The sequence below is a fragment of the Apteryx rowi genome, unplaced genomic scaffold (assembly GCF_003343035.1).
Source record: "Apteryx rowi isolate R43461 unplaced genomic scaffold, aptRow1 scaffold_1257, whole genome shotgun sequence".
Classification (NCBI taxonomy): Eukaryota; Metazoa; Chordata; class Aves; order Apterygiformes; family Apterygidae; genus Apteryx; species Apteryx rowi.
The window spans coordinates 25,800-39,544 of record NW_020447483.1 but is presented as its reverse complement, the minus strand read 5'-3'; the positions used below and the strand labels follow the sequence as shown (position 1 = coordinate 39,544).

The 13,745-nt window shown below is 41.7% G+C and overlaps 1 protein-coding gene across 5 annotated transcripts in view; it reads right to left on the bottom strand.

Moving 5' to 3' along the window:
* The window catches only part of GOLGB1 (golgin B1), a 48,809-nt gene that overhangs the window by 29,186 nt on the left and 5,878 nt on the right, over positions 1–13,745 (bottom strand). For 2 of the 5 annotated variants that reach the window (XM_026055709.1, XM_026055710.1), the window contains 8 exons: positions 13,372–13,524; positions 12,399–12,551; positions 8,350–8,508; positions 7,741–7,860; positions 7,197–7,310; positions 2,314–2,725; positions 1,119–1,210; positions 710–806 (listed from right to left, as the gene is read on the bottom strand). In XM_026055709.1, coding sequence (XP_025911494.1) covers positions 710–806; positions 1,119–1,210; positions 2,314–2,725; positions 7,197–7,310; positions 7,741–7,860; positions 8,350–8,508; positions 12,399–12,551; positions 13,372–13,524 — 1,300 coding nt within the window. Of the gene's footprint in view, positions 1–709; positions 807–1,118; positions 1,211–2,313; positions 2,726–3,294; positions 3,320–3,671; positions 3,726–7,196; positions 7,311–7,740; positions 7,861–8,349; positions 8,509–12,398; positions 12,552–13,371; positions 13,525–13,745 lie in introns of those variants that run through there. The other 3 variants (XM_026055711.1, XM_026055712.1, XM_026055713.1) reach the window with 3 other exon arrangements.

Sequence of the window (13,745 nt, the reverse complement as noted above, 5' to 3'; positions counted from 1 at the left end):
TTGTGTGAGAGGTGTATGGGCCCTTTACTGTTTCAGCAAGAGCTATCAAAAATAACTCCCCAGAAGTACCATCTACAGATTGTCAGCACTCTGTATGAGGGAGAAGCTACTGCTTCAGCTATATATTATTTTGTACCTCTCAAGAGGGTGCAAGTGCACGTTGTCTTGGAATACAAAATTTATTCTACCATCCTTAGGCATAATTTATATTAACAGAACAAAAAAAAATCTAATAAAACAGAACTATTATTTGAACTAAATATGCCCTATCACTATCCAGTTAACTCTGCCATCCCTTTTCTCAAGAAGTCAGCAGTCACATAATATTACCATCCTTGCCTTTGTCCTAGTTTTTTCATGTCTCCTCCACATTCTTTGCTCCTATTGCCACAGATCATAAGAGCAGGAATACAAAACATGTGCACTGCAGGCAACGACAAATGCTACCCACCGATTCCCATGGCCAAAACATCAACCACTGCTTAACATCACAAGATAACACTACGCAGGCAGACCTACGACACACAACCCAGTCTTTTGAATAATTCCAGATGTCTTGCTTTTCCTTCTCCTTTTAAATTCTCCTTTTAACTACTGAAAAGAATTAGAGAATATTTTTGAAGTTCTTGACAAGGAATACATAATGATCCAGTAACTGTGGACATATTTACTACCTAAAAATAGGTAAGAAGAAGAATAACTATACCACCTCCAGRTTTCTGTCCTTCCAAAGTTTCTGTGGGTAGAAGCAAAGTCCCAGCCTCATCTTTCTGCTCTATCACTTTTCCCTGTGAGGTTGTTCCATCCTGTTTAAAAATAGGATGGCGGGTAGAAAGATAAGTTTACATACATTTTTTACATAAGCATTAACCTTTGATCTTTCCATTAACCTTTTTAACGAATCAGTTGGCAACTTCTAAATTACTCGAGTTGACTCCTATTTCTTCTCAGGCTCCCAGTGTTATAACATCTCTGCCCAGACTTAACATAAACTGAGAGAACCCGAAACAGCCTTTCCCAACCAATTCAGTAAAAGAAAGGAATTCAAAACATTTCATTCTATTTCAGTTCCTCAACATATCAAAAAGACTTAGGAGACTCATATACAAAGACCATACCTGTTTCTTCAACTCAGAGACCTGCACTACTGGCTGGGATTTTAGCTCATTCTGACAGCAGACAAATTCCTCAGATTTTTGTATCAGTTCATCTAGGGGAGCAGAAAGAAAAGAAGTTAAAATGTGTTCTTACCTTTTCTGCTGAAATATACGCAGTTTACATGTATGCACACTAGTATATAAAATCCTTTATCTCTCAGTCTCCACTTCAGTTTTGGGCCCTTTAAGTAGCTAGAAGAATGTCTATTTGAAATAACAGCTTTAGGCAAGGTGAATGTTATTAGTTCTAATTCAGTATAAATTTACAGAGAAAACAGTATAAACAACTTGCTTCCCTTGGTTTTTGAATTTTTGGTAGAAGAGTCATAAAAAAAAAAAAGGCACTAAAATCTTCATCTTAGAAAGTCTGTAGATCAGAYAATGCCTCTCAGTTTTGGCAGTCCTAACATCTCATTTTTCCCAACAAAGGAAACTCAACTTTTGAGAACTGTAAGCCAGACTACACGAGAATAAGAACATCAGAAAAAGAGAAATTAACACAGCTACAACAGTATTTTTAGCACAGGGAAAAGAAGCCATTACAAGAAGAGAGGTTGGTAAATTAAATATGCCTTTTAATTTTATTTTTTTTTATTGTAGAAGAGAACAATGTTAAAATTTGATGTTAACTACAATTATTGTACATTGTCTCTTCCTGTAAGAGACACCTGCAGGAGAAAGGCTCAAAACAAAAGGTGGTTCTTCATCTAACAAGCAGTTAAGACACAGATCTCCTTGCCACACAATACAACACATCTAAAAAAAGCTTACATAAACATGGAAGAAAAAAAATCCAGTAAGTTATTAAAATTCATTAAAAATATATATGTATACACACACGCACAGATGACTCAGGACATCCACAAGCCCCATGACCTTATAAACTGGGTTGGTACACAAGGAAATCAGCAGATACGTTGCCATATTCGTAGGCTCTTTTTCCTGGCTTTGGCCACTGCCAAAGACAGAAAGGTACAATCRCACCAGAGGCCTTTAGTTTGATACAGTACAGCCACTCTTACGTCGCTATGTAATTAGGAAGTGTTATAACAAGACTTCCTTTTGAGCTACCATAAAAACAAAGCCAAGCAGAAAGCAACCCAGTGATCCTTCGGCTCCTGAGAACCTGCTACACCCAACGTCTGCACTTCCTCACCTTGCAGTCTCTGTATTGTAGTACAGTTTTCAGCAGACAGCACCAGCAACCGGTCAACATCTTGTTTCAGCTGATCATTTTCAGCTACAAGGGCAGCATGTCTAGACTGCAGCTCTTGCTCAGCCACCCGAAGACAACTGATCTGCAGGTTTTTCTCTTCCACTTCCAGCCTCTGTTTCTGCTCTAGGTCTCTATACTTCATCTCTAATTCGSCTTGCACTTTTCTTGCCTGTTCCAGCTCTCCTGAGAGACTCTGCACCTCCTCCTGCAAGCAATGGGAGGACAGCTTCCTCTCGGCTAGTTCCAGCTCCATCTTCTCCTTGAGGTTCTGAGCTTCTTGTCTCTCTGCATCTAGCACGTCCTTCAGGGAGCTTAAATCCACTTCCATCTTCTGGCACTGTTCTCGGAGTGCCTGTAGAAGGATACAGAAATGAGTTTAAGTCTCATCGAGAGCAACTCAGCACCACGCAAAATATCTGAATCATATCTTAAAATTGCCTTTTCAAATATCTGAGTAGTAGAAAGGAGGAAATAAATGTGGCAGAAATCACAATTAATTAGAAATTGCCCTATGATTTGCAACTTGCAAGGAACAATGCTGGGAGAAACAAGAATTCTCAATTTGGGTAAGGAAAAGAGAAATCTTAGTTTAGAGCAGGGAACAGAAAGGAGGAAGGAAACAACAGAACAGTGGCCATGAGTTCTCTTCTGGAGGAAAGAGAAAACTTTCCTCCCCAAAAGGGGAGGAAGCACTACAACAAAAGAAAATAGGGAGAACTCAAACAATTACAGGGCACAATTAACAAGCAAACAACAGAAGTGTGTATATGAGAAGGGAGTCAAAAAAAAAAAAAAAAAAAGCAGAAATAGGGAACCAAGGGGGACAAAGTGTCCCACACAATGCTCACTGCTCCATGAGAAACCCCAAAAGCTGGGGGACACTGACCAGGGATGCAAGACAACCAGGGAACAGAAACAGACCCTACAGTTGCCAGAATTCCCCTTGTCAAGCTTCCTCCTCCTGCAGCTGTGGATAGCCAGCCTGGCCGGGGTCAGGAGAAGGTTGAGGAGAAGATCCCATTACTCTGCGGGGAGGGTGTAAATAAGAAGTGTGAGTGGAAAAGTGCAGTCAGAATCTCTATGAGCGAGTTTGGAGCTGGAAGAGAAGCTTCAACCCCACGGCCTCAGTGTTTATATGTGCTAGGCTCTCCCTCTGACCACAGAACAGGCATGAGGGGAATCAACGGCACGGAGGAGTCAAGGGAGCCATGAGGATACTCATGCTCCCGCTGCATTAAAAACCCTTGTGGGCAATATAATCAGCACCAAATACAAGTTGGCTCACTGAGGTTCCTCACCTCTTCCTGATGGTAAAAGATCCCACCGCTGTGCTTAGTTCGGACACAGAAATAAGTGCGTAAGTCTGTAAGAAAGTTTCCAAAGTGAGGTTCAGCACTCGACTGGCTGGATATTGTGCAGCCTACTAACATGGCATGTGTGGAGAAACTGGGGAGACTTGCAGGACAGATGCCCAAGGGGGAGTTCTGCGAGTCCAGATGGGAGATGTTTTCTGCCAGCACTTGCCTGAGGCAAGACAGGACTCATCGCCATTGCTGGAAAAAGTAATGCGTAGGGTGAAACTCCGACCTAACCCAGTATGGACCCTCTTACAAGAAGAGGCCTCTAGAGTTTTGCTTACTTGTAACCCGCACCGTAACCTAGCCTTACTCTATTATTAGGGGCAGGAGGACAGCTATCATGAAAGAGATCCAAATTTTGAGTACAAAAGCTATTAAAAAAAAAATTCAGAGCTCTTCAAACAATATATATGAAATGAACAAAAAGCAGCTTTTGCCTCCTCAAAATTAAACATTGTCCACTAAACAATGTCTTATGAAAGTTTTATAATAATGACAATAATGAAATACTTGCATAATATCAGCAAGAGTCCCCAAAAATGAAGATATGCTTCTCTGTTCCTTGTCTTGAAGCTCTAAACAAGGTGAAACTGGTTCATTTCAGATATGCAAGTAGTTTCCAGCAGTTCAGCCAGAAATCAGTTTCTTTCTGCTCATCTCCAGTCTTATAAGATAGTGAATGAGGTCATATTTGCTCCCTACAAATAGCCTCAAGCCTTTCAAAGCCTGACCAACAAACCTGAATGTAGATCTGTTGTGTTCTGAAAAAGTACATTAAAAAAAAATCAAGGTGGTAGTATTAAGAGCTAGCACTTCTCTAGGAAGAAGAATCTTGGTGTTTGCATCCTGAAGGAGCCAGGGACACTGGAGGGCAGGACAACTAGGGATCGCAGTAGAGGTCCCTTTTGCTTGGGAATAGGAACAACGATGATTTGAGCGTAAAAGTGAGCTGACAGGACAACTGGTTGGATGACTGAACAAAAGCCTAGCTGCTGGGTTGGACTACTGTCCATGAGACTGTTAGAGTATGAGTCTCTTTTAAAGGAATGGAGAATTTTTTTTCCCAGAAGTTCTGAAATTAGCAAAAAAATTAAAATGCATTCACCACATATTTGCAAGCAAGCTTGTTAGATATTGTGTACTAAATCCCCTCTTGAGGGGATATATACTGCCATGTATGCATAGACTTGATCTCATTCTGTTCATGCTCCAAAATGTTTGAGGGCTAGTACCACTCCGGAAGCTGTGTCATCACATTAGCAGGTTCTCAGTAAAGCACGTGAAAGCRTATTGCCTGTGCTCTGACACCGTAGTCCAGAAACGGTGCAACTATACTAGCATGGTGTTAGGCCCTTTTGGCTTCAGCCAAGCACTTTGTATTTGACTGCTCTGAATGCACCACTCGGCAGTGTAGAGTATGGATAGGTTTTTTTCCCCCCTCCACCTGTCCAGAACCTCGGTCACTAGAGATGGCCGCTGCAGCTGCAGTATCCCTATCCTTGTTGTTTGGCTGTAAAAACAACAGTGGGGAAAAAAAAGTGTTTTCTTATGTTCAGATGGAATTGCCTGCATTTCAGTGTGTGCTCATTGCCTCTCATCCTGTCACTGGGCACCACCAAGAGAGCCTGGCTCCGTTGTCTCTACACTACCCTTGCAGTTATCAGTACACACAGATCCCCTCCCGAGCCTTCTTCTCTGGGCTAAACAGTCCCAGCTCTCTGTCTTTCCYCGTACAACAGATGCTCCAGTCCCTTCATCATCTTTGTGGCCCTTCACTGGACTCACTCCAGTAGCTCCATCTCTCTCTTGCGCTGCAGAGCCCAGCTCTGGACCCASCACTCCAGGGCTGGCCTCAACCAGGGCTGAGTAGAGGGAGAGGATCATCTCCCTCCACCTGCTGGCAACGCTCTGCCTAATGTGGCCCGGGGTACCGTTGGCCACCTTCGCCATGAGGGCACATTGYTGGTTCACGGTCAACTTCTTGTCCACCAGGACTCCGCTCTCTGGCCCACTGGCCCCCAGCCTGTACGGATGCATGCAGCTCTTCCTCCCCAGCTGCAGGACTTTGCGCTTCCCCGTATTGGACTTCATGAGGTTCCTCTCTGCCCATCTCTCCCACCTGTCCAGGTCCCTCTGAATGGCAGCACAACCCTCTGGGGTATCCGCCACTCCTCCCAGCTTTGCATCATCAGCAGACTTGCTGAGGGCACACTCTGTCCCATCATCCAGGTCATTAATGAAGAAGCTGAACAGGACTGGACCCAGTATTGACCTCTGGGGTACACCGCTAGTTACTGGCCTCCAACTAGACTTTGTGCCACTGATCACAACTTTAAATGTTTATGACTAGTATAATGATGTAGCATATAGAAATACAGGTCTGGTATCACAGCAGAGGCCTTGAAGTGGGGACCCAGGATGTGGCGTGAGGGAATACATGGAGGCAGGGGATAAGAGATAGGACATGCACTGGCAGTAGAGACCCAAAGCCTGTAAACAATTCACCGAAGGTTAGTTAAAAAATACAGTCCTGGAGCTGGAGAAAAACAAGTAGGGCTAACAAAGTGAACAAAGAAATGGTATCTAACAGACAAAAACCACACCATATATAGTAAAATCAGATGTAATGTGAGCTTGCAGATCAGTGAAGAAAATGCAAGGGATAAAAGCATAAAAATGACTCCAGCTGCATCCTGGGATGAGGAAGAAGCCATCAATGTGAACATCAAATTCCTCATTTAAAGATTTGTGATGCCAACAATTCACTGTAAACACTTCCCTGCCCCACCTGAACCCACTGACTTTGAGAGGCCATACCAGAAAAAGAGGTAGATACTAGAAAGCATAGGTATAACAGCTTTAGCTATATTCTTGTTATTGAAAGCTCTTCTGTATAGTAGTAGTCTTCCCCCCTGGCCTTCTCCCTTTTCTGCATCTGGTCTAATAAGAATTCTTTGATTAAACTGTTAAGACTTCAATTACACTAATAAATTCTTGGCTTTACATATGAGGGGGGTCCATAACAAGATTTTGGGTCCATAACAAGATTTTGAGTGTAACAGCTATGGGGAGACATGTCATGGAGAAAGCAGGACTCTGGATGGCCATATATGAAATAGCAGAAAGACAGTCAAGTTTAATGTCTCTAGTTGGGTTTTTTTTTTTTTGGGGGGGGGGGGTGGTTTGTTTTCTTTTTAAAGTTTACTTTCTCTTCTTTGAAAGAGAGGGTTACCTTACAGTTAAGGAAAAACCCCATGAATCATCAGATTCCCCATTCAGGCTAAATTACCCTCTATTAAAGAAATAACAAGTTTTCATCTCAGAGCTGAAAGAGCCCCTAGCTGATTTCATGCTGGAAACTTGGTTCTAGAAATCAGCAACTGTGCTTCTGGGCTACTGACAAGGTCACCTTCTACCAGCAAAGATACATGACAGTAAGGCAATAAGCAAAGCAAGAAAAGATACCTGGTTTTGTTGTTCAGCATTATGTAATTCCTGCTGCAGCAATTCTACCACTTGAGTCCTTCCTAGCAACGCTGCTTCCTGTTCCTCTAGCTTCCTCTGAAGCGTCCTCAGGTTCTGTGAGACACAGAGTGCTGGATCAGTATCCGAGAGGCTAACATAAGAGGTCTAGTTTTCCTGTCTTCATCCATGCACCTACTTTTCATAATGCATTTACTTTAACAGCCTAAATAACTTTGTTTTTGTTGATATTTATTCTGGAGCCCCTGTGCACTAGGAAAAGCTTACYACTGTCTCACAAATAGGGAGCAAGGGCACACTAAATTAACACTGTTTTAAATGTCACGTAAAGAGTTTATAGCAGGTCAGCAGATTGAAGTTGGGATCTGAAAGTCTAAATTAGCATCCTGAAAAAAAAAAAAAAAAATCATATCTCTTCTCACCCTTTTTGAGATATTTTTCTGAGAACTGCTCTCAGGGTGTCTTCAGAAAAGTAAGTTTGCCCTTCTCCTTCCACGCACTCCATAAGATTATATTCCGAACCTACCTGCTGCATCTCCACTTCCCGATCTGACTGGGCCACTGTCTTGAGCAATTCAGCTTGGTGGTGAGCCTGCTCCTTTAGGAGAGCTTCTTTCTCCTGAATCACCTCCTGCAGGGAGCTCAGCTGAAAACACAAGCCAGAAAATAGAAGAACTGAGAAGGTTATGAGCTTGGCCTATATGCAGGCCTGCTTTCAATATGCAACAGCACACGAGACAATCTTCAGCATGGTAATCCTCTGTGTCACCTAGGTCAAAATAATATCTTTATTCTACTAATACCTACGTATTAACTGATAATATTTCAGAYACCAGAAAGCAGAAGGTGTAGAAATTTTATTTACAAATATGCAGAAGATATGATTACCATATAATCACAAATTCACAAACTTCTGGTTCTATAGTTGTATAGCATATAACCCCACCCAAGGATCAACATTTAAAATTGACTTCTATAATATTAACAAAAATCATTCCATTAATAAATCAAATGTAATACAACACAGCAGTACGTCCTGCAGAATGACTGTCTGTCTTAAATTGTGTCAATAGAGGTACGCAGTGGAAAATACAGACATATATACATATGGATGACTGGAAATCTTCTTCCATACCTGTGTTGCATACTCGATTTCAACATCTTTCAGATTCACTTTGGCTAGAGCCAGCTGTTCCTTCAGATCCTTAACAGCTTTCTCTTGCTCCCTGAGCTGTTGTTTCAGTGTTTCAGCTTCCTCTCCAAGTCCTTCATCTGCATTTTGTTTGTTCTGACACTGTAAAAGGAAAGAAGGGAAGGAAGTAACAGAAGAAAATAAACTGATCAGTATTACCTACCATTGGGGTGGCAGAGGGGTGGGGAGGCACAACACCATAGAATCCTACCATGCTCTTGACTCCTCACCATATGTCTATTTCTAGAATACCTAATTTCTTAACCTTAGTTTTGTTGCTTAAAAATGAAGTTAGCCTGACTTAACTACCCAATTTCCCCATTTCTGTCTAGGTATGTATAAGACGACCTCACTAATATGAAAGTGATTCACCAGTATTTATTCAAATCACTTTGGAATGGCTAATCACCCATGACTGTTCCTTTTATCATATAACCTAAGCTAAATCATATTACTAAAGCAAATATAACAACAAGGCAGTCATATCTTAGGTTATGATTTGTGAGGCTGTTGAATTTCACTAATTYCTCCAATACCAGAAATAAAAAATTTGTTAGTTAGTAACAGAAGAATATCCACCAAGGGACAGGTGGTAGGAAGAGATGGACATGAAACATTCTAGACTACAGAGATGCCTATGGAAAATATCTGTTTAGAATAAAGGGATTTATAGCAATGAACCTGAGAGAAACAGGAAGCATGCCAAGTAATCRTCAGTTCTGCTCCACTCTGAGGCACTAGAATTCTCTGCTTATGGCCATGAAAACTAAATTCAGATAACATTTCTCATAAAACATGGGCTCAAGCTATGCCTACTCAGATATATCAGCACACTAAACCTGCACCATTTTATCTCATATAAAGGCCATATGTATGGCAGGCAACTCTCTAATACCACAGTTTTACACCTACCTAACACACAGTCACATACCAAGTCCAGCAAACCAACATTGTCACTGAGAAGCAGGAAAACMCCCTGCTATTGTTACTATGTCAGCACTCCTAACTTCCTCAAGCCATTAACGCTGAGGACTTTTGACTAAATGTATATAAAATGTATCTCTTCCCTATTCCTTGTTATAGGTGTTGGATGAAGATCATTAATGGCCTATGAACGCTAGAGAGTACTGAAGTGCTTTAAACCACTGAAAATTTAGGATGGCATTTATAAGGACTTGTATGTCAGTAACACAACGAGTAAGAAGCTACTGTTCCTCAAAGATGCGTCACCCACAGAAAAGGGCTTTAGAAGCCRGTAAATAGACAAGGAAAAGGTTTTAATTGCACTTAAATTCAGAGGCAGAATGGGCAGGGGGGAAGGCAGGGATCAAAAGAAGTCCAGGAAGCTTTTCAGAAGCTAGGCATATAAATCATTTCTAAGGCTGGGGCAAAGCAGGTGCTGGGTGGGAAAGAAGGGTGGATTAGTGTGTTTACTTGGCATTAGTTTTCAGGATTTATATTTACAGCAGGATTTGGAAAGGCTTCTGATCCAGATCAAGTCCTTGCACCCTAGYCACTACATGGGATACCACAAACAAGGGCGGGAGCACAGCCCCAGGGTTGCCAGAGCTCAAGCTTTCAAATGCCATGTTTTCCCATAAGGTAAAAAATATTATATCTTAAATGTAATTTGTGTTTACCCACTTAAGAGGAACCTTAATTGTTCTGCATACAAATACCTATTAGCTAATTACAAGATGTAGGCCAATATGTGGCTTCTCCTGAAAAATGAGGCACTCTTAAGCCCAGAAAGTAATAGTGCTAATGAGATATTCAAAATACAGCCTTCCCATGGGGCCCCCATCATCAGAGAGAAGAAAAATCCCTTTGCTATATTTATTCCTCATGATTACTAAAAGGAACCAGTAATAGCCAATACCTCAGCACAACATCTAACCCTAATCCAAATCTTTTTTCCTTCAAATGACAGTGATATTTCCTAGACAGATATCCTATTACTCAAGGCAGCATCTACTTGGGGAAATAAGTAACAAACAAACAAAGGAATCCACAGCTCCTCAGAGGGTCCAACCTTCCAAGAATATATATAAGTGCTTTCCAGGTCAAACACAATCACATAATATTGCAGGTAATCATCCTAAAATCATTTCTCTGAACTGCTGTTCTACCCTAAAACTAGTAAGGCTCTGGTCCGCACCGTTTCCATTGGAGGCTGTACCAAGAGCTCATTCCTCTGATTAGAAACTTTTTCTAAACCACTTTCCTTAATGGATAATTTACACCCATTCATTCACCTCTCATACTGCCCTTTTACTTCAACAGTTTTTCCACTTTCTTGATGTTTACCTTCCTCACATAATTATAGAAGAAAATTGTATTTCCTCTCAGCCTTTGTTGGCTAAACAGCCAAGCTATTCTGAGTGACTAGTAAAAGCAGTTACTAAGGGGACTGGGGAATGGAAGGTATTTTGCTGCTCGGAATTCATCCTTCCTGACTCTAAGCAAAGAGAATGACAACAATCCACATGAGGCCTTGCCACTCTTGGCACAATAGTTGGAAGGACAACTGTTCACCTTATATAAAAAAGTAGGCCGTTTTTTAAACTACATTGCACTGATCCAGTGATCAACTACTATAACAAGCTCTTGGGTCCCGTCCCCCCCCCCCGAACTGATGAATTTGAATTTTGCAGCAAAAATGCTCATTAGTCCATAAAAGTAAGCCTACACAAAGTTATGCAAGAGACCTATACACGCTACATCTGAATAAGGTGCACAAAGCCTCAGCAGCAGGAGAGCAATGCCGAGTGACACAGCTACACAGCCTCCACGGCCTTCGCTGTCCTCTGCAGACAAACCACCTGGGGCGTTTTTTCCTGGCCTTGCATAACATAGCAGCAGCATACTACAAGTGCCTGACCTCGCGCTTAGTAAGTTTTGTCTCATTTTTATATTGTGTCAGTCCTCAAGACCATGCAATTCTTCTTGTACGAAAATCAAGTTCTCCTTTGCATTGAAAACTATCCCCAAGATTGTATTGTAAGGTGAATTACAGTAGTAAGTGTCCATGATTTTGTGATGCCAGTCAAAATATTAAGAGTCATAAGACAAATCTTTACTCCATTAGTAGCACTTCTCATCTGACACTTCACCTTTAAACATCACTCACATTTACTCTTTTAATGTTTCTTATGATCTTTTGATCTTTTCTTTAATGATTCTAACATACTTTATCTTTTTTGGTTTTATGAACATCATCTAATGTCCTGAGAGCAGATCTTTTTTTAAAAACAGAGCTTGATCACTTGATCTGTTTGGACTTCCATCACATCCACCTTGCCTAATCTAACTTCAACAACAACAACAACAACCCACTGTGGGGACATCAGAGCTTATCCCCAGAAGAATAATAACTGAGAACAATTTAAAAAGATTACCAACTCCCATGAAAGTTTCTACCTAGTAGCTAACAGTTTCTTAATGACCCAATATAGGACATTTTTCCCTTATTTTTACCTGATTTTACAGAAATATATCTTGTTAACAATAAAGCTTTGGTCTTGATCACATGTGGTGGCACAGGAAGCTACATGTCTAGAAAATATATACATGTAAATGTTTACTAAGTTACTGCCTTTCAATTTTAATGAACTCCTTACCTCCTTGTTCTTGTATTCCAGCCAACACTTCCCTTTCCTCTGCTGTACTCACATCACAGATTACATATCGAAACAAAGCTCAGACAGACATATGAATTCTGCAGGAAAGCACTTTACTACAAATAACTGAAGATACACAAAGTGAAACTGGCCCATACCCTCGAGGAGATTAAGCTGTGCACTCCAAGGGCCTCTGCAGCACAAAGAAGCTGGACAGACTGGCTTACTTGAGCATAGACATCCTTGCTGGAACTATAAATATCCTTCTAACAAGACAGGTAGGACATACTAGCTCACTGGGACCTAAAATGTAGGGTGGCACCAGACTCTCAGTATAGGCTAACATCTGTCACATAGCCCTGTTCTCCCAACCTTGGGACAGATCTGGTCTTCTGACAAGGCCTGTGCAGACAACGGCGATCCTTTCTCCGTCAACTCCTCAATGCGTTTGTTCAGAGATGCCATTTTGGCTTTGGCCTGAAGCTTCAGCTTCATCAGTTTAGCATCTGCAGCCTCCCGCTCTTCCTGTGAAAGGAGACAGAGATGTACTTAAGATTCCAGTGCTATCCATCTCCCTGAAAGCACCATTAGGAAGAGTTAAAAGCTCTGTGAAACAGTCCACTTCTTTGCGTCGGAACCTGTCCCCTTACTAAGGGTGCTAAGAAAGAAATGTCCGGGAAACAAACTTGCTCTGAACCACTATACACAGCAAAATAGCTAGCTGCTTCTGCTCCAGTTGTTTCTCTTCTGAAGAGAAACTGAGTGTATTTCAGGGGATAGTTCACGCAAGAGACCTTTCCAAGTAGTCAGTACAAACTAAGCCTGACTTTCTCTACTATATGCAGACCCCCAGCACTATCTCAGAAGGCATTGCATCCTCAGTTAACTACACATTCTCTCATGTCATGCCTCAGGGTATGCAACACATATTTGATTACACGCCATAAAACCGCTGGACTGCTGGGTAGCTGCAGCACAGCCCCGCTTATCTCAGACACTCTGAACCAGGGAAAGAGCGAGCCTACAGAAGATGCTAGTACAACTCAGAGCCCCTGGACTCTGCATRAGCCAGAGGAGCTCCAAGACAAAAATGCTACATAACATGGATATAACACAGTAGAGTACTCTAGCGCATCTAGTACTAATCTAGAGGGAACTACCCATAAGCAGAGCGGACAGAAGCCATCCTACAACTCTTGGCTTAGGGTCCAATAATCATTCTCTGGAACTGATGCATTTAGTAGTGTAGCTCTCTGTAAGGCTGAAAAGAAACCAGAGACTGGATTGCACAGAAAGCTGCACAATCATTTTACTCTTTCACCAGGGGCCCAGGAGCAAAAAATACCTTCAGTACAGTTTCTTTTTGCTGTAGCAGGGAATCCTTTTCTCGTACCAAATCCTTCAGCTGGACAACTAGTTTTTCTGTTTGAGCTAGGCGCTCTAGCACGTCCTCAGGCGTCTCCTCCATGCTTTCTGTTCCTGGTTCTAAAGCTTGTACCTGAAATAGTGAAATGAGTGCTCTGGAGGAAAAAGTAAACAGRCTGCGGCATAGAGTTCAAATGGTATCTTCAGCTCCACCCCTAATTGCTGCACTCTTGTTCCTTGCAAGCATTTCATCTAGCCTATAGAACTATTCCCATTTAGGTGAAATCAGGAGGAAAGTTCAGGATACCCTTGAAAAAAATACAGAAAAAAGTACCTTTGCTGTAACACAACATC